This window comes from Podarcis liolepis (assembly GCF_965112155.1).
Source record: "Podarcis liolepis genome assembly, chromosome: 8".
Lineage (NCBI taxonomy): Eukaryota > Metazoa > Chordata > Lepidosauria > Squamata > Lacertidae > Podarcis > Podarcis liolepis.
The window spans coordinates 78,997,985-79,025,317 of NC_139560.1; the positions used below are offsets into that span (position 1 = coordinate 78,997,985).

General features: G+C 42.8%; 1 protein-coding gene across 1 annotated transcript in view; it reads right to left on the bottom strand.

The window, feature by feature from the left end:
- GALNT12 (polypeptide N-acetylgalactosaminyltransferase 12) overlaps nt 1–27,333 on the bottom strand; it is a 36,319-nt gene that overhangs the window by 7,860 nt on the left and 1,126 nt on the right. Inside the window, exons 2-7 of the mRNA XM_083519400.1 lie at nt 23,421–23,590; nt 19,590–19,779; nt 13,403–13,588; nt 6,415–6,532; nt 4,298–4,474; nt 1,943–2,074 (exon numbers count right to left, since the gene is read on the bottom strand). Of these exons, the coding sequence (XP_083375526.1) occupies nt 1,943–2,074; nt 4,298–4,474; nt 6,415–6,532; nt 13,403–13,588; nt 19,590–19,779; nt 23,421–23,590 (973 nt within the window). The remainder of the gene's footprint in view (nt 1–1,942; nt 2,075–4,297; nt 4,475–6,414; nt 6,533–13,402; nt 13,589–19,589; nt 19,780–23,420; nt 23,591–27,333) is intronic.

A 27,333-nucleotide genomic window follows, 5' to 3' on the forward strand; every position in this document is an offset into this window, starting at 1 on the left:
TTACGAAGAATGAGGTAGCAAATGAGAATTTGCTGTTGAGAAGTGTCATGCTGTTGAGAAGTGTCATGAATAATAATAATTTCAATATGAATTACTATTGACCCTAGCTCCAAATTTCTTTAGGCCAGGTCGAATATAATGTGACTGAATCCTCATTGGAAGGACTTTCAGGTCTTCTGTGTACTAATTTGCTGGGAAGCTGTATGTGTCGTAAACATAGTTCTCCCCAGTGAAAACAAGCATGGAATGAACTGATTCTTTATTTGCATTGAACTCAAAATGTCAGACCCGAGAGCTACATAAAAAGAAGAATAATTTTCCCTTCAAGGAAATTCACAGCAGTATCACCAAAAAAAAAAAAAAAAAGGATTTCATAAAGAAAGGATCTGCCAAGAACTAATAAAACCAGTAGAGGGAAGGAAATATAACATAAAGCAAGCATGACTGGGCAAGATGTTTTCGGCTACGGGGAAGACAGCCCAGACAATACAGTGGTGCCTCGCAAGACGAAATTAATCCGTTCCGCGAGTCTCTTCGTCTAGCGGTTTTTTCGTCTTGTGAAGCAACCCTATTAGCGGCTTAGCGGATTAGCGCTATTAGCGGTTTAGCGGCTATTAAAGGCTTAGCGGATTAGCGGCTAAAAGGCTATTAGCAGCTTAGCGGCTTAGAAAAAGGGGGGGGGAGCGGAAAAAAATCGGAACACTCGCAAGACGTTTTCGTCTTGCAAAGCAAGCCCATAGGGAAAATCGTCTTGCGAATCAGCTCAAAAACGGAAAACCCTTTCGTCTAGCGGGTTTTCCGTCTTGCGAGGCATTCGTCTTGCGGGGCACCACTGTACTGGATAGGTATCCTCTTGGTAGGCAGCAAAAAGGAAGCCAATGGAGGAACATCTGTTAGCCAGTCATCTGATATATTACATAATACACTTACACATGACATATGGTAAATGTTAACATATTGTGGTAGTGGCACACATGTGAAGGGGTATTGCCAGAAAAAAAGCATGGCTCCCTTATAGTGGCATTATACCATGGGTAGGCAAACTAAGGGCCGGAGGCCGGATGCGGTCCAATCGCCTTCTAAATCTGGCCCATGGATGGTCCGGGAATCAGCGTGTTTTTACATGAGTAGAATGTGTCCTTTTATTTAAAATGCATCTCTGGGTTATTTGTGGGGCATAGCAATTTGTTCATTCCCCCCCCCAAAAAAATATAGTCTGGCCTCCCAACTGCTAAAAAAGTTTGCTGACCCCTGCATTATACCATCCCTATCATAGGATCTAATTAGTGGGAAGCATCTAGCTGATTACAGTGGTACCTCGGGTTACATACGCTTCAGGTTACATACACTTCAGGTTACACACTCCACTAACCCAGAAATAGTGCTTCAAGTTAAGAACTTTGCTTCAGGATAAGAACAGAAATCGGGCTCCGGCGGCACGGCGGCATCAGGAGGCCCCATTAGCTAAAGTGGTGCCTCAGGTTAAGAACAGTTTCAGGTTAAGAACGGACCTCCGGAACGAATTAAGTACTTAACCCGAGGTACCACTGTATTGCTGCAAATACGATTCTGGACCCTTGATGAGCTCCAGAAGAACCTAGTTATACAGTGGTACCTTGGTTTTCAAACGCCTTGGTTCTTAAACGCCGAAAACCCAGAAGTAAGTGTTCTGGTTTTCAAACTTTTTTGGAAGTCGATTGTCCGATACATTGCACATTAACAGTACTTCTTACGATAACTCTGTACAAGGTAGATGGTATTATTATTGACACGGTGTCCAGTGCTGAGAGACAGTGGATTACCTAAGGCTACCTAGTGAATTCATGGCTAGGGTGAGATTTGAACTTATTACACTTTCTGCTGATTTCTGCCTTGCCAAACTATCCTGAAGGAGAGATGTCAGTCTTACAAAAAACCCCTCTTAAAAAAACATTTTACTTACCATTCCAAAAAAGCCAGGCCTGTCCTCTGGCACATGGAGTTCTGGGTAAATATTATCCAAGTACCACTTGAAATCCTTGCATTTCAACTTCTCTCGAAGAAATCTTCTTTCTGTCACATCTCCATAAGGCTCCTAAAAAGAAAACCAAAAGTAAATTGAAATTTCAACATAAGGAAAGCTACAGCATAAACTTTGAAATGTCAGGAGGGAAATGGAGTCCATCTGCGTGGAATATTTGTCAGGTTTGTACAACCTGTGACCTACCAAGCTGAATTCAGGCCACCAGTCATATAGTCATAACATTCTGCTACTGGGTTGAAATGGCAAAAATGGGATAGGGATAGGGGAAGCTATTAGATTCTGGCAGGCCACAAAACATGGCTGGTGCACCATGGTTTTTTTCCCTGGCTAGTCACAATTTGTGCAGGCCTGAAAGTACAGATAAAATGTAATGCTAAGTATATAAATCTCCTCCTCCAGCATTTTACAGTGTGGTCAAAATAGGACATCAACATACAAACACCATTAAGTTAATATTCTATATGCTTTTTCTACTTGGATGTTCTGATTTCACATCCAAACTTTAGTTTTGTTACTGCAATAAAACTGATGCACGTGTTCACAGCAAGTCCCTGACCTTCAAACACTGTTTCCTAATACTATCCTGATAGAGCAAAGACCATATTTAGTATGATCCAGGGATGCCAGCTTGAATTAAATATTGGGGGGAGGTAAGCCCTGCCTTACGTAATCAGTCACATGACATGGCCCCCACACACCATTTGAATGGCAATGCACCTCAACTTGGGGAGGGGCTGGTCCCATCAAATATTTTATGGGGGGGTAAAAGGGACCTCAGCCCCTAGGGGTTGGCTCCGATGGTATGACCACAATTGAAAGAGGGTTAGTTACCAGCAAAATTCCCTATAGTCAAGCATCATAGCTTATAGTGAAGGACCCAAATCCAGACAAAATCTGTGTGAAGTCTCACAAAGGTAACTCAGTACAAACACCATAACCCCCCTTTATCTGTAGTACCAGTACATATTACAGATTTCTAGATCAGGGAGTTTGTGTTCTTACCTTCATTAAAAATGTGTGGTATTTGATTGTATCCAGCCCATTAACTGATCCAGATTGTTTGGAATCTATTTAAACATATCCCAACCTAGCCTCAGCATTTTTAGTAACAGCTGTAACCTTGACTGTCTGCAATGTTACTATTCAAAATCATTAATAAACCTACTGGGCTAGACACAGGTTTCCCCTTCCATTTGCAGAAGAGACAGAGGTCCAGTGGAGGCTCTTGCTGCAGAAGGTGGGGACGGAAGGAAGCTATTTTTGCCAATTCCCCCTTCCTAGTGCTCCATGTATTACCTCCCACACTGTTTCAGAGGGTTCTCTAACCATATGGAACAGCTTTTTTGAGGATACTGGCGGCTTTGGCAAAATTGCCTCTCCCTTCTGTAGGACTACCTGATGGTAGCAGAGATCCAACCTATGGAGTTTTGAATTAGAAACCCTCAAATGTCCTGGCAGAAGGACCCTCTTGATTTCATGTAATGCCACCAGGAGCTATTGGGTACCAGAGTAATCCTTTTTCCTGCGATCCTTCTTAAGTTTTATCTCTTCTAAATGAAAATCAGATTACTAGAACCAACTATTTATAGTTATCCAACTGATCACATTTTCTCAAGATTATAAATGTATTTGGTAATACTAATCCTGAAACCACATTGATTGGCAATAATTATAATTGTAATAATTATAATTCTACCATCAAATTCTTTCCTTTAATGTAGAGTTATGTATTTATCAACAGTTCAGTTATTCTAGTCAGGATAGCTAACCTATAATTATCAAGATTATGCAGAATATTCTTTTTCAAACTGGCAAAACACTAAGGGGCAGTATCCAACAAAGTATATCCACTACTGCACGGGTTTCCACTTGTGCAATGGAATTTTCCCTCTCTGTCCTCTCCCTCTGCACCGTCCCCAAATTTGCTCCAGGGGGGTTGGGGAAAACATCAGAACAGATTTAGGGAGGCAGAGTGTGGGGAGGAAAGGAAAGTCCCCTTGCACAGCCGTAAGTCCTCGTGCTAGTAGATCTACTTCATTGGAGACCATTTCCATTCTTTAGGAATTTTGTCACTTTTGTGAGATGAATTAACAGCCCTGCAATAAGTGCTCTGTGTTCTCAGCATGTTACAAAAACAGACAAACACCAAGGCAATTCATATTATGTGCCTGGCATAAATAATACCCCTTGCTGCCTTACCTCTCCCCTTTTCCCTCTAGAGTCAAAATTTAGGTGACAGGATCCTCAGAAAAGTGATCTGAACAGTAAGGTTACCTTGCGTGCATATGGATTTCTGTGGTAATAAAGCTCTTTGTATGCATCCATCCACACTTCTGCAGCACGGACAGAGTTAGCCAAAGCCTTTGCCCTTGAGTAGGGAGCTTGCTTTGGGAAAACATGTCCCACGTGAGAACAAGGATGGATCTCAAGACTTCCTCCACACTGCCAGATCTAAATAAAATAAAGAAAAACAAACAAAACAGCCTGTATTATATGCATGCAATAAAGCAGCCCTATCCTATGAACTGGCTTAAGCAGCAGCTGTTTAAGAAGCTACTTGTACCACTGAAGCTCAAGGTAATGCTTTAGAAGTTGAGCAAATACTCCTGCCACGCTTCCTCCCAAATCCCTTTCCATTACCAGCTCTGGCTAGCTCTGTTTTGTGTCAGCCTCTGTAGCTTAGATTAACTCCACGCATATTTCAAGATCTATTCTATGCGTGGTATTCAACTAAGTAGAACTATTGTAATTAATGGACCTAACTTAATTTCAGTGGGTCTACTTTGAGTAGAACTTAATAATAATAATAATAATAATAATAATAATAATAATAATAATAATAATTTTATTTATTATTCAACTTAGTTGAATAGCACCCAATATTTATGATTCCTCCCCTAAAAATCTGCCTAAAGTTTGATCTCTCATGCCGTGTGAACACAATCAAATATTGCAAGTACCTTATGTCAACAGTCTAGCACAATTATTACTGGAAGCATACAACATTGATATTTCCTACATTTGGATTTCTTCCTTGTGAACTTTGAGCAGATATGCACTGGCCTTAACTTTTAAGGAACAGGACAAATGGGCAGAGTCATTGAGTATCTTTACACAGGATGTAATTAGTTGAAGAATGTATTTTATACACGGAGTCAGCGGGTGGCTACGGAGGACACTTCAGCTAAGAGGACAGAAGAAATGCCTGGGCATTTCACAGCATGAAATAATTATTGGCTCATTTGTGCATTAGATCCGTTCAATTAGATACTATATTAAGATCAAAGAGTATATAATTTAAGTAGCGGTATTAGACTGAAGCATTACAGTATGTACCAGTTTTCTTTATAGGTAGATGTAGTACAGAGTGTTTTGGGAAGTTTAATCTACAAGTTCCATACTTAGCATGACATCTATATTCTCAGATGTTGCTCTATTCTCCAAACAGTGACGTGGAGGCAGGAACTGTATTTTGCCATGCAACCTACACTATTTACATATAACCAAGCTTGATAATAGCATGTGGTGCTACCAAGAAGAATTGACTTTGCAGTTATGGATCATACGCGTATGACTAGACATTACAATCCATACAAAACCCAAACACCCCAGTCCAAAGAAAGCTTGTATGTTTATGTCCCATTAATTTTAAGTAGGGAATATGTTCATCTTTGGGGGGAAATATTTAGGGACGCGGGTGGCAATGTGGGTTAAACCACAGAACCTAGGACTTGCCGATCAGAAGGTCAGCGGTTCGAATCCCCATGACGGGGTGAGCTCCCATTGCTCGGTCCCTGCTCCTGCCAACCTAGCAGTTCGAAAGCACATCAAAGTGCAAGTAGATAAATAGGTACTGCTCCAGCGGGAAGGTAAATGGCGTTTCTGTGCGCTGCTCTGGTTTGCCAGAAGCGGCTTAGTCATGCTGGCCACATGACCCGGAAGCTGTACGCCGGCTCCCTCGGCCAATAAAGCGAGATTAGCACCGCAACCCCAGAGTCGGTCACGACTGGACCTAATGGTCAGGGGTCCCTTTACCTTTACCTTTATTTTCCTTATATGGGGCATAGCAAGTACAATTTTACTTCCATTAACGTTTGGTAGGACTTGCCTGAAACTACGGAATCACCAGCTAGTTATCCATCAGAGCACTGGTCTACAAAATATGAATGTTATTACAACTACCTAGTTCTGGATAACAGAAGCAGCTCAGGAGAATGAACTAGGCTTTGTATTCATAATAGCACTGGCAAGACTGGTTTGATTAACAACTTACACTACACTACTCGCATATTTCCTTTAAAAGACAGTTATTCACGCAGGAGACATAAGGAGCTTAATGAGATTTGCGTGGAGGGGAATGTTTCAGGGCTACTTCCTATAACGTTACTTACCCGGAATGAAAATTCAAGGTTTTCTCCTCCCCAGACTTCCATTCCTGTGTCATAAGAGCCGAGGTAGCTAAAATAATGCTTACTGACTGCAAAGAGCCCACCAGCCATAGTAGGAGACCTATGAAAGGAAAATAACTCTGACATTAGGGAACACATTGTTTTTCTGTAACAAGCATCATTATGTGGCTCAGCGTATCAGTGCCATATTATTAATGGTACGACTTTTACAAAAAATGTCCATGGCCCAGAATGCAACTTATTCATACGTTACCAAGAAAACAAGATATTAACATTTTACAAGACAAGTTTTGGTTTCAAGAAATGTTTGTGATAAAATACATTCTGCTTTCACAGGCTGCTCAATTACAACTAGGCTAATAAATCCACATTATTTAATACTTTCAAAGAATAAGGGTTCAAAGGCTATAGATAGATAGATAGATATAGATAGATGATAGGTGATAGATGATAGATGATAGATGATAGATGATAGATAGATGATAGATGATAGATGATAGATGATAGATGATAGATGATAGATGATAGATGATAGATGATAGATGATAGATGATAGATGATAGATGATAGATGATAGATAGATAGATATGCAGGCAGACATCTTCTTGAAATAAGGTACACACATATACTGTATCTACTCAAATCTAATGCTCACCTTTTTTGGCCAACTTACGTTGCAAAAATTAAGGTGCACATTAGATTCGATGGAACATTTACATTCTCCAGCAAATACTTTTTTTGGTTTCAAGGTTCTGAAAACTGAGCTGCACATTAGAGTTGATGGCACATTAGAATGTTATTACACAAACATACATTTACTGAATGGTATCACTTAAATTCTAACTGACCTCCAGGCAAACTAGAAAGATTAAGGCTGCAACCCTAACCCCATTTACCTGGGAGAAAGTCCTACTGCATTGAGTAGGACCTACTTTTCAGTAGACACTGTTAGGATTCCTCTGTAAACCAAGCACATTCGCAGCTAATTTACAGGAGGGATGGGGACCCTTGGATCCAGGGGCCAAATGTGGTCCTTCATTCTCTCTATCCAGCCCTCAGGACTCTATGTAGGCCATGCCCCTCACAGGCCCTGCACCCTCCTCTGATGATTTTAGGATGGAATGTGTCTTTGAACTCTTGCTTGCCTGGATTGAGGATTGTATATTTCTGGCCACACACACTATTGGTATGCAGCCCCTGGAAAGCTGCCCATGAGGGAATGTGGACCTCAGAATGAAAGGGGTTTCCCAGCCACCCTCTGATTTATAGGTAGCACTGTGCCCAAAATGGCTAGCGAGCTTTTTTGTTTTTTGTTTAATGATCAAACTACAAATACAAGACACCAAAACCCATTTAGAGAGAAGGGTGAAGATACCAGAAAAACAATAATTTAAACTAATGTGACAGATCCAAGAGCGAAAAGGGCAGATTGTATTGATAAAGCATATCTAGTATGAATGCCCTCCATTTTATCCCCCATTGTTATTTACTGTTATCACAGTGTACTGTTTTATTTTGTTTTTAAGCTGCCTTTTATTATATAGAAAGGTGGGACATATATTTTGAAATTAACATTTAAGAAACGTTCAGAATGATCCTATGAATAAATTAGATATAGACACAATTATTAGCCCATGGTGACCATTATGACTGGCTTTGGTCACAGTCCAGCCCTCTAACCACTACACCACATTAGCTCCTAGAAAAGGCTTTAAGTGCAATCCTAACCATGTCTATTCAGAAGTAACTTCTGCTGAATTTAAAATGGTTTATTCCCAGGTAAGTGGAGTTAGGATTACTGTACAGCCTAAATCCCAAAAAAGAAGGCACTAAATGAATTGCAGATAGACAAGGACACAACCAACACAAAGGAATTTGTATTAAATATGTTAGAAAAGGAAATGGAAAACAAAGACAACACTGGATATTTCCTCAATACAAAAGAAGGCACAGTGAGGATAAAGAGGCAGCTGAAGTAATCAAAGCCTATTTGTTTTGGTCTTTACTAAAAATGAAAGCGGTTCTGGGTACTCTAGTTCAAGAGGGATGTTGAAAAGTTCTTAACGTTTCAGAGAGCTACAAATCATACAAGGAAAGTTAAGGAAACAGGCACGCTCAGCCGAGAAGAAAGAAAATTTGAGGAAAAAGAAAACAGGTTGACAGTTTCAAACGTTTTTAAAAGAATCTCAGAAGGAAGAGGGGGGATAATTATTTACCTCTCTACCAAGGAAAGGATGAGAAAACCAATGACTTCTAAGCAACAGAAAGGTATAGTAATAATGCATGTTAAATAATTCGGTATTTGAAGAATGTTTCAAATTTTATTTATTTATTACCTTATTTATTTAATCTACTTTTACTCTGTTATTCAGCCATGTCCCCCAAAATAGCTTACATCAATCCATACAACCAACCAGCCAATAATCAAGATTGATTACATAGCATTTTATCAGTGGACAAACAACCATTTTCACTTGGCACTTAAATACACGCAAAGGAGGCACATGACAAATAGATGTGAAGAAGAGTCCTAAATGGGATGCCACAAAGGAGAAGGCCCTCTCCCTGACAGCCCTGATGATGGGGTACCTAAAGCCATCCCTCTGCTGAAGATGTTACAAGGGAGCAAGCAATTCTGTTTGGCGCACATTACAGTAATCTAACAGGGATGTTGTCAGGGCATGGAAAACAGTGGCATGATAACTTTTCGAGTAGGACTGCAGCTGACACATGTAACAGAAGTTGATTAAAAGGCACTTTGAGAACTACGTCTCCTGCAAGGCTGGATCTACGTAATAGCACCCCCTACCTATGGTCTTGGTTCTGTTTGAGCAGTGCAACTCCATCTGAAGGTAAAGGTACCCCTGCCCGTACGGGTCAGCGCTGTCCGGAGACACTTCCGGGTCACGTGGCCAGCGTGACATCGCTGCTCTGGCAAGCCAGAGCCGCACACAGAAACGCCGTTTACCTTCCCGCCAGTAAGCGGTCCTTATTTATCTACTTGCACCCGGGGGTGCTTTCGAACTGCTAGGTTGGCAGGCGCTGGGACCGAGCAACGGGAGCGCACCCCGCCGCGGGGATTCGAACCGCCGACCTTTCGATCGGCAAGCCCTAGGCGCTGAGGTTTTACCCACAGCGCCACCCGCGTCCCATCTAGAACTGGCTAAATACTAATTCCATGGTTCATCAATATGCTGGTCTTGCATCGATTGAGATCCAGTTCTGCAGGGCCAGCCCAGGATATTTTGCTGCTTCAGACAAAACTGAAAATGTTCCCCACTTTGCTGCCACTGCCTCTTCCACACACATGTGCTGCCTTTGCCTCCTCCACACCTGGCTGCCCCCTTCGCCACCTCCTCCTCAGCAGCAGCCAGTGGTGCAGAGGTCAAGGCAGAAAAGGGAGCAGCCAGGCAAACAGCCATGGTGGCAGGCACGCATGGAGGAAGCCAGATCTGCCCCCTGAATTGACTGCCTCACATTAATCCAGAATGCAGCAGCCAGACTGGTGACTGGGAGCGGCCGCCGAGACCATATAACACCGGTCTTGAAAGACCTACATTGGCTCCCAGTACGTTTCCGAGCACAATTCAAAGTGTTGGTGCTGACCTTTAAAGCCCTAAACGGCCTCGGTCCAATATACCTGAAGGAGCGTCTCCACCTCCATCGTTCTACCCGGACACTGAGGTCCAGCACCAAGGGCCTTCTGGCGGTTCCCTCACTGCGAGAAGCCAAGTTACAGGGAACCAGGCAGAGGGCCTTCTCGGTAGTGGCGCCCTCCCTGTGGAACGCCCTCCCACCAGATGTCAAAGAGAACAACAACTACCAGACTTTTAGAAGACATCTGAAGGCAGCCCTGTTTAGGGAAGCTTTTAATGTTTGATGTGCCATAGTATTTTAATATTCTTTTGGAAGCCGCCCAGAGTGGCTGGGGAAACCCAGCCAGATGGGCGGGGTATAAATAATAAATTATTATTATTATTATTATTATTATTATTATTATTATTATTATTATTATTATTATTATTCTCATTGATGAGCCAGCCCTGCAGTAACTCCAGACACCTGCTCAGAACATGCACATCCTCGCCTATAAACTTATTTTGAACTACTTTGCTTACACTTTGGATGCAACACCAGGGAAAACCATGGCTTGCTTCGCTCCACACAAAGAATGAGTCTGGGTTTGGATGTTAACATGAAGCCAAACCATAGCACAACACTGAGTAGAATGGCAGAGCCAGAACCAGAGGAGGAGCACAGTGGCTACAATCATCACTCTGGAAACTCACACGCTTGTTTGTTCACACAAAGCCACTGTTTGGCTTGCTATTGTGTGTAAACTGGGTCACCACAACGCTTGGAGATGCAGGTACTCCAAAATCCTAGTTTGACACTTGTTGACAATTTCATTCGGGAATTGGGCCATCAGATAGGAACAAAACTTCCATTGCACAGTGGTTCTAATTTTCAATTAGAAAGAAGAATTACCGTACGTTATTCTTAACTATCTCCTAATATCTTGGCATTCCAGCTTGTTCTCCGCTAGTAACCAATACATCTTAACCTATTGTTTCAGTGTAAAATTAATCCCATGGAGATAGGTGAAGACTAAGCTTATTTTATATTAGCTCTAACATTTCTGAATTTGCACTAGGAATAGCTATCTTCAGTGCGATATTACTACTCTTAATACTTTGGGTTAGAAATTAACACTGCCTTCCAAAAAACGAGCATGTACATAATTCTCTTTAATTGTTGGTGTCTGGATGAAAGTAAAATGCAACTACCTTAACTGTAAAGGGGAAAGGGGGTTTAAATCCTGTACAAATTACCAGCACATAGAAGTAAGATTTTGCATTACAATGGTACCTTGGTTTGCAACCGTTTTGGATTACAACCATGTCAAACCCAGAAATGTGTGTTCCTTTTTTTGGATTACAATCCTTTTTTTTTTTATTACAACCCCCCCCTTTTTGGGGGGGAGGCCCCATTGGTGAAAGAGTGCCTTGGGTTACAACCTGTTTTGATTTACAACCGGACCTCCGGAACGGATTATGATTGTAAACCAAGGTTCCGCTGTACTATATCTGAATGAGTTTGTTCAGCCCTGTTAAAGGGTAATTTGGAAAGAACATTTTAGTATTCGGTGAAGATGACTGTGAAAAACCCATTCCAGATATGCCATACAGTGGTACCCCGCAAGACGAACGCCTCGCGAGACAAAAAACTCGCAAAACGAAAGGTTTTTTCGTTTTCGAGTTGCCTCGCAAGACGAATTTCCCTATGGGCTTGCTTCGCAAAACGAAGCTTGCCCCGCAAGCTCCGGGGACAGCGGGTCTTCCCCGCTGTCCCCGGACCTCTTTTGAAGCAAGGGGCAGCGGGGAGAAGCGATCTTCTCCCCGCAGCCCCAGGTCCGGGGACAGTGGGAAGCGCTTCCCGCTGTCCCCGGACCTCTTTTGAAGCAAGGGGCAGCGGGGAGAAGCGATCTTCTCCCCGCAGCCCCAGGTCCGGGGACAGTGGGAAGCGCTTCCCGCTGTCCCCGGACCTCTTTTGAAGCAAGGGGCAGCGGGGAGAAGCGATCTTCTCCCCGCAGCCCCAGGTCCGGGGACAGTGGGAAGTGCTTCCCGCTGTCCCCGGACCTCTTTTGAAGCAAGGGGCAGCGGGGAGAAGCGATCTTCTCCCCGCAGCCCCAGGTCCGGGGACAGTGGGAAGCGCTTCCCGCTGTCCCCGGACCTCTTTTGAAGCAAGGGGCAGCGGGGAGAAGCGATCTTCTCCCCGCAGCCCCAGGTCCGGGGACAGTGGGAAGCGCTTCCCGCTGTCCCCGGACCTCTTTTGAAGCAAGGGGCAGCGGGGAGAAGCGATCTTTTCCCCGCAGCCCCAGGTCCGGGGACAGTGGGAAGCACTTCCCGCTGTCCCCGGACCTCTTTTGAAGCAAGGGGCGGCGGGGAGAAGCAATCTTCTCGCCGCAGCCCCAGGTCCGGGGACAGTGGGAAGCGCTTCCCGCTGTCCCCAGACCTCTTCTGAAGGCGGGCGGGGGGCGAAAGTCTTTGCTCCCCCCTGCCTGCCTTCCCGGGAGAGCGGAGAAAGGCAGCGCGTTTCTCCGCTGTCCCGGACGGCTTTTGAAGGCAGGCGGGGGGGGCAAAGACTTTCGCCCCCCGCCCGCCTTCAGAAGAGGTCCAGGACCTCTTCTGAAGGCGGGCGGGGGGCAAAAGTCTTTGTCCCCCCTGCCTGCCTTCCCAGGGGCTTTTACATCGCCCCGGACAGCGGAGAAGTCCTCCGCTGTCCCGGGCGATTTTAAAATGCCGCCCGCCAGCATTTTAAGATTGCCCCGGACAGCGGAGAAGTCCTCCGCTGTCCCGGGGTTTTTAAAAATGCTGGGGGTGGGAAGAAAAGCCCTTGCCCCCCCCCCAGCCTTCAGAAGAGGTCGGGGGACAGACTGTCCCTGGACCTGGTCTGAAGGCGGTTTCCATAGGAACGCATTAAATGATTTTCAATGCATTCCTATGGGAAACCGTGCATCGCAAGACGAAAAACTCGCAAGAAGAAAAAACTTGCGGAACGAATTAATTTCGTCTTGCGAGGCACCACTGTAATGCATTTTTAACCAATATTCCATTTGCCATTGCCTTGTGAACTGAACAGCAGTTGATCTTCTCTTTGTGGCCGATTGATATGTAACACACACACATACACAAACATATATGTACTGGCTTCTCACCTCCACTACCACTGGTTAATCTCTCTGTGTTCTGAGAACTGTACAGTATAAAACTATGTTTACAAATGAGGAAAGAGGAAGATTTACATATGTGATTTTAAAAGCAGAATTTATATGACAACCTACACATTTATATTATGTGTTATAGATAGAACATTCAGAATCCTTGCTGAGAAGCAAATTTCAGTTTACTAAGCCCAGTGGGTTTAGCAGTTTAAAATATATTTCAAAGAAAGTAGAAATCAGTCTGACCTGATGACATCAACCTCGGATCTCCTCTGTTTTTGTTCCCTTTCGGGTACTACATGCCAGGTGAAGACCAGTCTCCAGTCAAACCCACCAATCTGTGGCTCCCCAGGATTTCCCAAATATTCAAAAGTGTTCCAGTCAATCACATCAATCACAGGGCAGACAACAGCTGATGGCTCTTCTTTAATTCTAAGTAAGTTAATAAAGAAATAATATTTGCATGATGTTCACAGAAGCAAGAAATATCAAACAACATTATGGAAGCACACTAGAGTACGTATGTTTATAGGTTAAATGGTTTATTATTTTCCATTGCGCAGCAGGAAGCTTATATAACTTTTTTAAATAAAAAATAAGTAAACATAAGCTAGCTCAATTTCCATGAAACCTCTTGAATCCATCCCCTTCCTGTACTTATTTTGCCTTCTGGTCCAACTTCTGTTTGATGGATGAATGTAAACAGGTGTGTAAAACAGTTGAGAACATACAGCCCACTGGTGGCATGAGGATTTATGGAAGGGAGTGAAGGAATATTAAGGATTTTTGTCTAAAAAGACAAAGCAGGAGTGTTTGTCCTTTATCTTCCTCACCCCATCCTCTTTATTCTTTTGCCCAGCTGCTCTAAGAATTAACACCAAAGCACAACGAAGCATCTTCTGCCCCTACCTACTGATTGCAGAGTTCCCACATAGCATCTCAAGCAAAAGAGAACATTCACCAAGAAGAGAAAAAGGCCCACCTGCCATTTGTCTTCTGACATCCATGGTTCACTCTGAAGTTCCAACATTAACCATCATTCCTAAACTACTGCAAGTATCTTGTAACCTACTGAAGGATCTTGCTCCACAACCCGAGAACCTGGCTTTAGTCTAAAGCAATGTGACTGCCTCAATGCAATGAAGTATATATTTGGGGAAGGGATGTAGCTGAAGTGGAAGGGCATACCTCAGAAGAAGCACGCCTGCTTTGCTTGCAAAAAGGTCTCACATTCAATCCTCAGCCTCTCCAGGTAGGGCTGGGAATGTCCCTTGCCTGAAACTCTGAACAGTTGCTGCTAGTCTCTGTAGACAATACAAAGCTAGATGGAGCAATAGTTGGACTCAGTGTAAGGCAGCTTCCTAAATAAGTCACATAAGCTTAATCAATTCAGCAGCAAGCTTGAATAATTAGGGAACTAGCCATTAGTTTAGACCAGGCACCCCCAAACTCGGCCCGCCAGATGTTTTGGGACTACAATTCCCATCATCCCTGACCACTGGTCCTGCTAGCTAAGGATGATGGGAGTTGTAGTCCCAAAACATCTGGATGGCTGAGTTTGGGGGTGCCTGGTTTAGACAAAGTATGTAGTAACTGCAGGTGAGGCTCAACAACTGACATTTAACAACTGTACTCTGTGATAGGGAAAATTAGCACAAGTGTTCTAATTAACAGCTAGAGACTTTTAAGAGTTTAGTCACCACCAGAGAGCTGGAGAACAACCTCTTTTTGTCCCTTTCCTCCCCATTAACAACATCCCATGAGAAATGAGAAAAAAATCCATGGTGGTTTTAGAGACAAAAATGGTTTCACTCCGTGCCGAACCACACCAGGTTCAGTTGAACAGAACAAATCTGCATCGTAATGTTCATATATTTACTTTGCCAATGCAAAGTTGTTATACAGTGGTACCTCAGGTTACATATGCTTCAGGTTACAGACTCCACTAACCCAGAAATAGTACCTCAGGTTAAGAAATTTGCTTCAGGATGAGAACAGAAATCGCGCAGTGGTGGCGCAGTGGCAGCAGGAGGCCCCAGTAGCTAAAGTGGTGCTTCAGGTTAAGAACAGTTTCAGGTTAAGTACGGACCTCCGGAACGAATTAAGCACCTAACCTGAGGTACCACTGTATTCATAGTCCGGATTTTTCCTCTTTGTAGTTGAGGTAATATTTAGCAACTTAAACATACAAACAACAAAAAGGGGGGGGGGGAGCTTATCTAACTGCTTCACAGCGTCTTTTTACAAAGTCTTTTGGTAATCTTCTTCAAAGAAAGTGGTAGCATAAGGAAAAAAGGCATGGCGAAACAGATACAAAGGCAAAGCTGAAGCACAACAGAACCACCACACACACACACACACACACAGAGAGAGAGAGCACAAGCAAACTCATTTTACTCACTCTCCAGTCCCAGGAGCTTCAAGAGTTCAGTGACCAGTCTTTCCTGACTGGGTCTGTCAGTGAGATGGGCACAATCCAGGCAGACAGGCAAAGTGCAGGCTGGTTGCCAGACAGCCAAAGAAGAGAAAGGAGATGAAGTCAGAGAAGACGAGGAAAGGAGAGCAAGAGAAACTTACCGTATTTTCCGCTCTATAACACGCACCCGACCATAACACGCATGTAGTTTTTAGAGGAGGAAAACAAGAAAAAAAATATTCTAAACGAAACAGTGGATGTATGATTTTTGTGGTTCATGCTGTGGCCACAGACATGTGATCTGACAGTGAGTTTGGAGTAGCCCAATGCAAAAATCCTGAGGATCCATGTGGATCCATGCTTTGTAACCATGTTTTAAGTGGGGAGGGAAGGAAAAGAACTCAAGGGACAAGGAACACACGTGGGGTGCGTGGAGAAGGATGCTTCTAATAATGCAGAAGAGGGGTTTAAGGGGAGAAGGAGCACGCGTGGGGTGTGTGGAGAAGGATGCTTCTAATAATGCGGAAGAGGGGTATAAGGGGAGAAGGCTCCTCTCCTCTCCCGCTTTGCTCCTTTAAAGAAGCAGGCTCTCTGTCCCTCTCTCCTCCCCACTCAGCAGCTCTTCTCCCGCTTTGCTGTTTCAAAGCGAGCCACGGAGGAGGGAAGGAAGGGGAACCATGGATCCTCTGCTCACGACTGCAGCAGATTCCCCCGGCCACCCGTAGGCATTCCTTCCATAACACGCACAGACATTTCCCCTTACTTTCTAGGAGGAAAAAAGTGAGTGTTATGGTGCAAAAAATACGGTAATAGCAGGAGTGGGTTACTTACAGATATTAAAGCCAAGCGGTCAAAAGACGAAAACCTGCACCAACACATGCTCTACAATGTGTTGGCTCTCCCTTTCCCCCTACCCTACTGGCCATCTGAAAGCAACAACCATGATGAGCCGAAGTGTGCAGTGGCGTAGCGTGGGGGGTGCACGGGGGGCCGGCTGCACCGGGCGCAACATCTGGGGGTTAGGGTTAGGGGGCGCAAATCCACGGGTTAGGGGGCGCAAATTACTTGCCTTGCCCCGGGTGCTGACAACCCACGCTACGCCACTGGTAGTGTGCACTGTGATGCCATAAATTGGGGAGAGTTGGCACAATTATTTCAATTTATACAATGTCAATGCACCCAGCTATGTCCCTGTTCCCCATTTCTAATTTTTAATTGCCCCTTGAGTCATATCAGGTCATTTGCAAGAAACAACGGCATGTCCTGAACTCCTGCAATAGTGCAGTCAATTCGTTTATAAACAAGGTTTGCAAGGGTGGAAGAGCAGCAGCTTGAGGACAGGATAGTAAAAGCTATGACTGGGCCAAAATATATAATAGTATAGTTAATATTATGCAGGAATACCCTATGGCAGCAGTTTGCACCGCTGCTGGTTAGTTATGGAGGCTGCTGCAGCTGAGACCACATGAGGCACCAGTTCATAACAATCTTTTAAAGTGAAAATAAGAGATCAGGAAACATGTGAATCGTTGCTAAGACTACATACAGTGTATATACAATAAACAGACTGCAGTAAAATTTGAGGGAAATTATTCATTTTCGGTCTAAATCTTGCCCCACACTGCCATCTGGTGGATTAACCACACTGTTAAAATTGATAAGCATGCTTTTGGTTACTTCAAAAGAACTGAATAAATGTGGTAATATAGGCCTCTATAACCTAATAGTTGAAATTATTAAATAAAGTCAAAGCATTCGTTTTCCCTTCAAAATGTTTCCCGTTAAATATTAATTACATTCCAAGCATTATTACATGTTGTTTTTCACATCTTCATATTGCTTTTGGTGTTTAGGCAAGTGTTCTGCCTAAAATTCCACTTCCCTGAATTATTTTTAGAGGTTTCGTTTTTTATTCTTTCATTCGCAATGCAGAACCACAACCTCTGACAGCGGGGTTTGTGCTCATTTGTGGCTTTCCTTATATTTTGGTGTTAAGAATAGTCTTAGTCTCATACCACAAGTATGCTTTTAATGTATGTGGGAAAGGGGTTGCCAGCAAGTTATTATGGCTTAATGCTTGATGGCATTCAGTGCTTGTATAATGCATTTATGACATCGCAAAATACGTAAGGGCAGAGTTTGCATGTATCACTAGGCAAAACTGTGACTAAGAGAGCATGTGGGTATCCACAGCAAAAACTGTGTCTACTCTGCTCCTCCTCTGGTCTTGCTACTACTGCACTGCCCAGAACTAAGCATTGTTTGGCTTAGTGTTACGTCAGAAACTGGACTCATGGTTTGTCTTGCTCCAGATAAATTGCAAGTTGTAGCCAAAGTTCATTTAATGCTTGCTACTCATGGTCTGGCTATGGAACACACCACATAGCAGCAGAGTGGAAAATCTGGGCGTTGATTTTTTGCTATGAGCACTTGCATTTTTGCTTTTTTGTGTTGGTTGTCAGAAACACATTACACGGCACAGTGTACCATCAAGCATTTTCTTCCCTTGCCATTCTCATTGCTAGAAAAATCCCATATCATCTCCATCTTGCAAGAATGTGAAAGTAGCTCACATCATCATCATCATCAGGCAGTCTCAGCGGCATCATCTCAATATAAGCAATATGTATTTTGAAAAAAGGAGGGCATACCAATAAACAACCTTTTTATCTACAAATGTAAACACTATCAATTTAAAGCCAGCCCTGACTCACTACCGCTACAAAAACTGAGATTATTGAAGAGGCCAGAGACCATCTTGGCTGACTCTTGCTGCAGACCCAGGTCATCCACATTCCTGCTGTTGGAGGACTGGCAGCAACAGCAGCAGGTACATTCTATGTTTAAGATAATATTTTGTTCTTTTGCTAATTATGCTGTTTTAAATGTATATATTTGACTTTCTTTAGTAATGTTTTCTAAACCGACTCTGGGGTTGCGGCGCTCATCTTCCGGGTCATGTGGCCAGCATGACTAAGCCGCGTCTGGCAAACCAGAGCAGCACACGGAAACGCTGTTTACCTTCCCACCGGAGTGGTACCTATTTATCCACTTGCACTTTGACGTGCTTTCGAACTGCTAGGTTGGCAGGAGCAGGGACCGAGCAACGGGAGCTCACCCCGTCATGGGGATTCGAACCTTCTGATCAGCAAGTCCAAGGCTCTGTGGTTTAACCCACAAGTTTTCTGTTAATTATGTTGCTTTGAAATTATACTTTATAGTTGACTTTATTCTATAATAGTTTATTCTGAATTGTTTTATTTGATGTTTTAACAGAGGTTGTAAACCACTTTGAGATTTTTTTCTTAAAAATATAAAGTGGTGTAGAAATGAAAGGAAAAATAATAATAATGAATCCAAGGGATTTAGGGCTTATACTTTTTAAACAGATGTCCTTCCTTGATACATGGCAATTTCTTCTGAACTGTGGGGTATTTTCAAAAGCAGCAATCTATGGTTGAAATATATATTAATCCCATTGGGCATGCATAAAGCAGCTACATGAATCTTAGTAAAGTATTGGAGGTTTACACATTATTTACGTTGGTTCTAACCAACACATATTTGTTGAAATTAGAATGTCTTAAATCATTTTTAAAATAAAAAATTCCTTCCAGTAGCACCTTAAAGACCAACTAAGTTAGTTCTTGGTATGAGCTTTCGTGTGCATGCACACTTCTTCAGATACACTGAAACAGAAGTTGTATCTGAAGTGTATCTGAAGAAGTGTGCATGCACACGAAAGCTCATACCAAGAACTAACTTAGTTGGTCTTTAAGGTGCTACTGGAAGGAATTTTTTATTTTGACTATGGCAGACCAACACGGCTACCTATCTGTAACTGGAATCATTTTTAAAGTACTATTTGGATTCATCTAAAATAGCAGGTAGAAGAACAGAAAATATAGAATGTGAGGCAAATACTCTGGCTCTGGTTGCCACTGCTGAGAAACAAAATGAAAATCAAATGCCACTCACTTTTTTAATGCATATAGAAAGTATTTGACTGAACATTACCTTTCTAATAATGGTTCAAGCCATTCTTCATGGCACTCACAGTGGCAATCAAGAAAGGTTAGAACATCCCCCTTTGCTATAGATGCTCCCAGCAGTCTTGCTCGAACCAATCCTTCTCTCTTGTTTGCCCGGATAAGCCGTACCTTGCGCAAGTTAGCCACATAGTTTTCCAAAGCCTCCTTTAAGTGCTCTGTAAAAAAGAGATGAATGAACTGCTGTCGTACAAAGCAACTGCTAGCAAAACGGCTTTTCATCAAAACATATCCAGCAATTCGGTGTTTAAATCCATTTTCAGTTCACCAAAAAGTGAGCTATGGTGAAGGTGTGTTCCAGATTTGTGATGCCACAACCAAAAATACCTACCTTGCATGTTCATTTGCCCCACCTCTGAACGCAGAGCAGTGCAGCGCCGAAGATGCTGACCTGAACATATTCCAACTTAATGTCAATCAGGGTTTCTGAACGGCCTGTACTCATTAAAGATGGCCTGTACTCATTAAAACCTGCCTGGTTTTTGAGATCATCATTGGAAGTCTGACTCTGGGTGTTCCCACCTTCCAAGATTATGTGTGTGGTCATCCAAGATTGGGTTTTCTTGATGTACCTTAGTTAATCAACCCACTCTCCTTATCTGCTCATCTGGCATTAAATTTGAGGACTTTGAAGTCCTCTTTTCACTGAGACGGCCCACCCATGAGGCAATGTGAGGCAACAGAAGATCTGGCCTCTAAGGAAAGCATCGCCCACTACTGCTGCCAAAGCGGCAGTGATGGCCGCAGTGTGCTCCATAGTGACTGCATCTGCCACCTCGTTTGCGCCCCCACCAATGCCACATCTACAGCCAGCTCTTGATGGAAATGAGGCGCTGTCAGTCTCCTCCCAACCTTGTTCTCAATCTAGATCTTTATTCCCCCCTTGTTCCCTATGTAGATCTTCCTTCCTCCCCTTGTTCCCAATTTAGATCTTCATTCACCCCTTCTTCCCTGGCTGGGGGAGGTGGCACCATTTTGTAGTTCGCCTCAGGTGTCAAAATGTCTTGGGCAGGCCCTGCCTTTCCATGGTAATTTAAAGGTTTAAAGCTCTGTATTGGTCTCAAAAGGTTCTTCAATATTCTATTACCTTTGAAGACTGCTATTACATTTACTATTTTATTGTTTCAATTACAGTGATACCTTGGGTTAAGAACTTAATTCGTTCTGGAGGCCTGTTCTTAACCTAAAACTGTTCTTAACCTGAAGCACCACTTTAGCTAATGGGGCCTCCTGCTGCTGCTGCTGCACTTCCGCTGCACGATTTCTGTTCTCATCCTGAAGCAAAGTTCTTAACCCAAGGTAATATTTCTGGGTTAGTGGCGTCTGTAACCTGAAGCGTATGCAACCTGAAGCGTATGTAACCCGAGGTACCACTGTATTTTATTGTTATAGATTTAAAATACGTTGTAATCCACACTGGGGGATTAAAATGGAAAGACAAGATAAAATAGTTTACTACATATACAAAACAGTTCCGTTGTTTTTCAGATATGGTCCTCAAAATGGTTCTGAACTATTGTGTGCCTCCCTTTCAGTGTCTCTGCTATCACCCATATGCTTACATCTCTGTGATCTCCTCATACAGGACATGGAAGATAACATTAAGTTATTAATCTTGTTAAGGAATGACTGTATCTGTGTAAACTACCTAGGGACTTTAAATTCTCTTTATTGAGGTTTTCTCCCATTCTCCTTTAATTTGTCTGTTTTATAAATAAGGTTTGTATTCTGGTGAAGCACTGATAAGGGTGAAGGCAGGGTAAAAATATTTTTAAATACAGTATAATAAATCAGTATCTGAGAAAGGTACTACTCAAACTACATATTAGGGATGGCATTCAACAAAGTTTGACTCAGAGGAGATACAGTGAAATTAATGAACATGACTAAGTTAAGCCAGTTAATTTCAGTGAGTCTACTTTAAGTAAACCTTAGTTGAATATCACCCTAGGAGTTAGATTATACATATATTTTGAGAACATTACTATTCTGAGAGTGGAATAAATATCAGACTAACAAAAGACTCAGGTGTGGACAATCACTATTACCCTGTTTTGGTCACAGAAGAGTACAATCCAAATATTCTAGGCTAAAAATAAAATTAGAAAACATTAACTGATTAGGTTTCCACACATCAAAATACTTATTGAATAGAGTTGTAAGGAGTGATGTTTTTTCTTCAAATGAAATGTGGGCTAAAATTTATACAGCAGAAATATCCCATTCTGCAGAGACCCCTATTCAAAATCTGACATCCCTTTTGCTTTGTTCCACTATTAGATTTATTAAATAGTATGCAGAAGAGCCAAGCAAATGTGTTAAAATTCAGTGTTACCATTCCCATTTTATTTGGTACGATCATTTTAGTTATTCTAGTTATACTTTTACATCTGTAAGTCTTAGTTTTATATAACAGTAGGTAGACCCCCATCAGCTATAAATTTTACAGTAGCATTTTGTGCATTGATTCATTAATCTCATTCATCCTTATTACTGCAAAACTGAGATTGCTGGGTCTTTGGTTACTTGATTTCAGCAGACAGGATAGACTTTGCCTGATATCACATAACTACAGTGGTGCCTCACAAGACGAAATTAATCCGTTCCGCGAGTCTAGCGGTTTTTTCATCTTGCGAAGCAACCCTATTAGCGGATTAGCGCTATTAACGGTTTAGCGGCTATTAAAGGCTTAGCGGATTAGTGGCTAAAAGGCTATTAGCGGCTTAGCAGCTTAGAAAAGGGGGGGGGGAGCAAAAAAAATCGCAAGACTCGCAAGACTTTTTCGTTTTGCGAAGCAAGCCCATAGGGAAATTCGTCTTGCGAAGTGCATCAAAAAACGGAAAACCCTTTCGTCTAGCGGGTTTTTCGTCTTGCGAGGCATTCGTCTTGCGGGACACCACTGTATCCAGTAGCCATCTGGACAGGGTACTTGGATATATCTACAGTGGTACCTCGGGTTACATACGCTTCAGGTTACATACGCTTCAGGTTACACACTCCACTAACCCAAAAATAGTGCTTCAGGTTAAGAACTGTGCTTCAGGATGAGAACAGAAATCGTGCTCTGGCGGCACGGCGGCAGCAGGAGGCCCCATTAGCTAAAGTGGTGCTTCAGGTTAAGAACAGTTTCAGGTTAAGAGCGGACCTCTGGAATGAATTAAGTACTTAACCTGAGGTACCACTGCACTTGCATACCAAGGAGCGCAGAGCAGCATTTTAGCCTCAAACCCACTCTGTTGAGTAAGCTGGGATGAGAGGTAAGTAATTTAGCCAAGCATCACACAAGCCATTTGTAAAATGAGTACAGCTGCCGCTTGAACCAGCATGACTGAACTGCAGCTTGCCTACCTATGTGCATCAGGCCTGCCTGCTAGGTTCCCCTCGGCCTAGCTTTTTATTCTTGGGGATCCCAACCTGTGCAATATTCCGTCGCTTGGTAAACCATTCCCAAAGATTATTAGTCAAGTCTCCTCATCCTGTGGTGGCTCACATGTCCGCCAAGATTTTAAGAGAGGTGGGAAACAAACATTGTGCTATACCAACGAGATAATCACACTACGATTACAGAGAAGTAATTTTCAGGAGTATAGACCAAACATTAGAACACACAACGCATCTCTATGCAAGCCAGTTTCAGTCTATGTTGTTCCTTGAAAATACTTCCTGCTAAGTTGCACTCTTACACTAATTATATCCTAAAAGGGCTACGCTTGCCTCCAAATGTAGTAGCTACTAAATGCCCTATTCATTTCACAGAAAATCCTGTGCCAGCAGGGGGCTTTGTGGAGACACGGCTTACCTTTATCACTGTAATCATCTACAAGGATGACTTCTTCTAGAAGGATGTCAGGAGAAGTCTCAAGAACACTATGAACTGTTCTGAGAAGCGTTGACCAAGCCTCATTATAAAAAGCTATTATAACAGAAGTCTTTGGAAGGTTATAATAATCATACTTCTTTTCTCTGCATCTGTAAGAAAAGCATACATTTTAATTGAAAAATCAGATACATAATTAAGCAATACTCTGCCCAACAATTTATGCAGAAGTGAGGTGAATACACAAATACGTATCGTAATTGTGTAGAGTAGGACCTGCAGCAAGGAAGTAATTTCTCCTAGATTTTCATCTTGCAGTTTCAAAGAGCGTATCAACTCCATTAGGAATAACATCCAGTTTGTGATACGCTCCGTACTACATTAAATATATTAAGGAATTCAATGCTACTTCCAAGCACACATCAGAATGTATATCCAAGTGTCAATACCACCTATTCATGATGTATTATTTGCAAATACCATCCCACTCCCAATTCTGCTGCTACTAATTGCATGTAAATATCTTTTCTAAAACATCAAGTAGAGGTGGATCAGTGAGAGCTTATTTTTAATATCTGCAGAGTTTAACCATATAGGTTTATTATTATTAAATGTTAAGCATATTTTCACAGAATGCAGTAACTGTTCAGATTCACACGTGTTTTTCATTTGAGCTTCATTCTCCTTTATTCAAGCAGTTCAAATATCAGCTTTGAAAATCTGTGATATTCAATTACGGTAACTATACCAATGAATAGATTAAAACCTTACAACGAATTACTGAGGCAATTGTCACCCACTCTTCTATCTCCCTCGTTTACCAAACTGGGAGAATGCCAGGCACAGGGACTTACCTACAGAGCCAAAGGCAATTAAAGTAGAAGTCATTATGTTGCCACCATGTCAAGATCTTGACCTGAAGTATCCAACATGGTGACCTCCAGGTGTTGTAGGACTCCAACTTCCATCAACCCCAGACAGCATGCCAATGGGAAGGAATGACAGGTGTAGTAGTCCAGCAACATCAGGAGGCCATTCAGTTGGCTACCCAGATCTACTGCCTGTCTTCATTCTGCTATGAAGAAACTACCTGACTGAGGTTCTGTAGGACATTAGACATGAATGCTTCAGAAGACTTCCCTTCCTTGCCCCACCAAGGTTAATCACAGCCAGCTCATATAAAATTCACTTGCTCAGTTTTCTGGTTTCTAGGAAATATATTTCATCAGATCATTCACTTAGACCTCTCTCCTACCCAAAGGTGTTCCCATTTTGCTCACTAATGCTCCTGCTGCTCCCTTCAAGGGCCAAATCAAATGATTGTTTTTGCGGTGAAAATTTCATCATGCTGATAACTTTCTCAAGTTCCCTAACACAGTAAAATTGCATGATACTCAAACCAATTTCTGAGAAGTTATTAGTAGCTAATAGTCAGGTGTATAACCAGAAACTGAGCTTCACCTGTGTGGTGGAAATATATACACCATTCAGTTACGCTACACTCACAGACATTGCAACGTCAGCAATTTACAATCTCTCTAGTCCAGGAAGTAAAGTGTAGTATTTTTTACTTCTTCTTATGAGCAATCTTGTTAGAATCTTTTGTAAATAAAAGACTTCAGTTTCCTCCAACAAGCAGAAATGAACATGATAAGGCAGCTATTGGCAATGTCCATGTGTACTGTACAGGGCAGTTTATTGTACAGGTTGGGGTGCCAAGAATGAAAGGATTATGAGCAGCTAGCATAAAGAGTGGAACTACATCCGGCTTAAATCAGTTGAGGGTGCCTCGCTTGGAAAATTCCCAGGAAGAAAATATTGTCAAAGGCTACCACTGTGCCTGATTGAGAACAGGCAGCAATAAAAAGAAAGCAACTATCTGTGTGATCTTAAGCATGGGACTGCAGCCACAGTGATAAGTTTGGTTAACTATACATGTAGGACTGGGTTCAAAGAAAGTGCTCAACTGAGTAATGATCATGGCCGAAATATCTTAACATGATATCAAACTTCCAAAAATGGTGGAATATAGCTGTGTGAACTCACATATTTTTGGATAATTATTGGGGAGGCAGCAGGATGATGGTGAGAGATGGGACTCCCTGAGAAAATATGGGAAACAGGTTGGGCTGCAGCAGAACTGGAAGCAGCAATGATTTTGAGAGGCTACAAACATTCTCACCAACTTACAAACATCTTCATTTGCGACACAATTTTCAAGTGGAGATGCTCTCAAAGAGGTGACCCTTTACATTAAAGCTAACCTGGCACAGGTCCCATTCACTGCTTCTGGCGTGGAGTTTGCTGGTTGCATTAACTTCCAGCCACAGGTACCACATACCATGACATTTGTACATAGGTAGGCATTATGTATTAAATTATCCAATTAATTAAGGATTGGGTTTTCATATGCATTCTAGCTTATGGTTACCAGATTTTTTTCAATGAATCCGGGGACACTTTTGTTTTGTTTTGTTGAAGCTGAGTAGCAACAGGGAGTCAGTAGTGGGGATGGTGCCCTGGGCAAAAGACCCTGGGCTCAAGCACATATGCATAAAGGTACAAAGCCCTTCTTTCGCACCCTATGAAACATAAATGCGCAGAGTTTTTTAAAAACTGGGCAAAGGACCGCCGCCCACCCGACTCCCGAGCCTCCCCCAATCTCCTCCCTCTTCTCCCTTTGTTTTGACTGATCGGGGGAGGTTTGTGAGTCTCAGGCCATTGCCCAGTTTTTTTAAAAACTGTGCATTTATGTTTCACAGGGTGCGAAAGAAGGGCTTTACACCTTGCCTGGCAGAGAAACCGAGCGCATTGCGCCCCTCCTGGGCAACAGCCGCCCGCCTGCGACTCCGGAGCCTCCCTCGATCTGTCAAAACAAAGGGGGAAGGGGGCAGGAGATCTGTACCGCCAGACGTCCTCGGTTCTCCTTCGGCAGTGGCAGTGGCGGCAGCTCCTGAAGCCAGCCAGAGCCAACTGCGCTACCAGGCTGGCTCCGGGCTACTGAGGCTGCCACTGCCACGTTTCCTGGGGACAGATTTGCAAATCTGTGGACATTCCATGGATGGAATTTGTCTGGGGACGTCTGGTAACCCTATTCTAGGTATTTATGCCACAAGTGACTTGTTTTTATATGTATGAAAACAGGCTCTGAAAGTATGGGACAAACCCTTCCAGGGAACCTAGGATGAAGCAGTGCACTGTTCCAGGAAGTGAACAGGTGAATGTAGATGGATTAAATACCCACAGACAGAAGTCTTTCAACGAACCAACCTTGTATCTGGTGGGTGACAGCTCCCCCTCTGCACCATGATCCCATTCTGACTTCAACAGGCACTGAAAGAAAGGCCACAGGTTTCCCCCCCCCCCTCCAAATGTCGTTTCCCTGTTTTCAGAGCAGATCATAATTGCCTGCTCTGTTCCTCTTCCGACATAGTATTTACAGTAACACGCCAATATTTGCACACAACTGTATGGAATGATTGCCATATGTTCACCTGTAAGGCGGGGGACGAGTTGCAGTAGGCAGGCCAAGTTTAAGGAGGGGAGATTTTAAAATGTTGGAGAAAAACACAGGCATGATATACTGTTACAACTGAAGAGTATAGCTGGGCCCCTATGAATCTGCTACCGAAAGCAAACCTTCTCTCCTAGGCACTCATGTACACTATACAGTACAATCTTGTTTTTGCCAACACTTCCCCAGACAGGCAGTAGCTCATATCCACTCTGAATGGGTTTTACTCAGTGCTGCTTCTTTTTTTAATAGAAAAAAAATGTGAAGTTGTTACAGTAAGTTCCACAATTTTAACATTATGGGTAAAATGGGGGACTGGGGGGAGGATTCATAACTTACTTTAAAAATCATTGCAAACTGTTAAAATCGTTAGTTGGATTG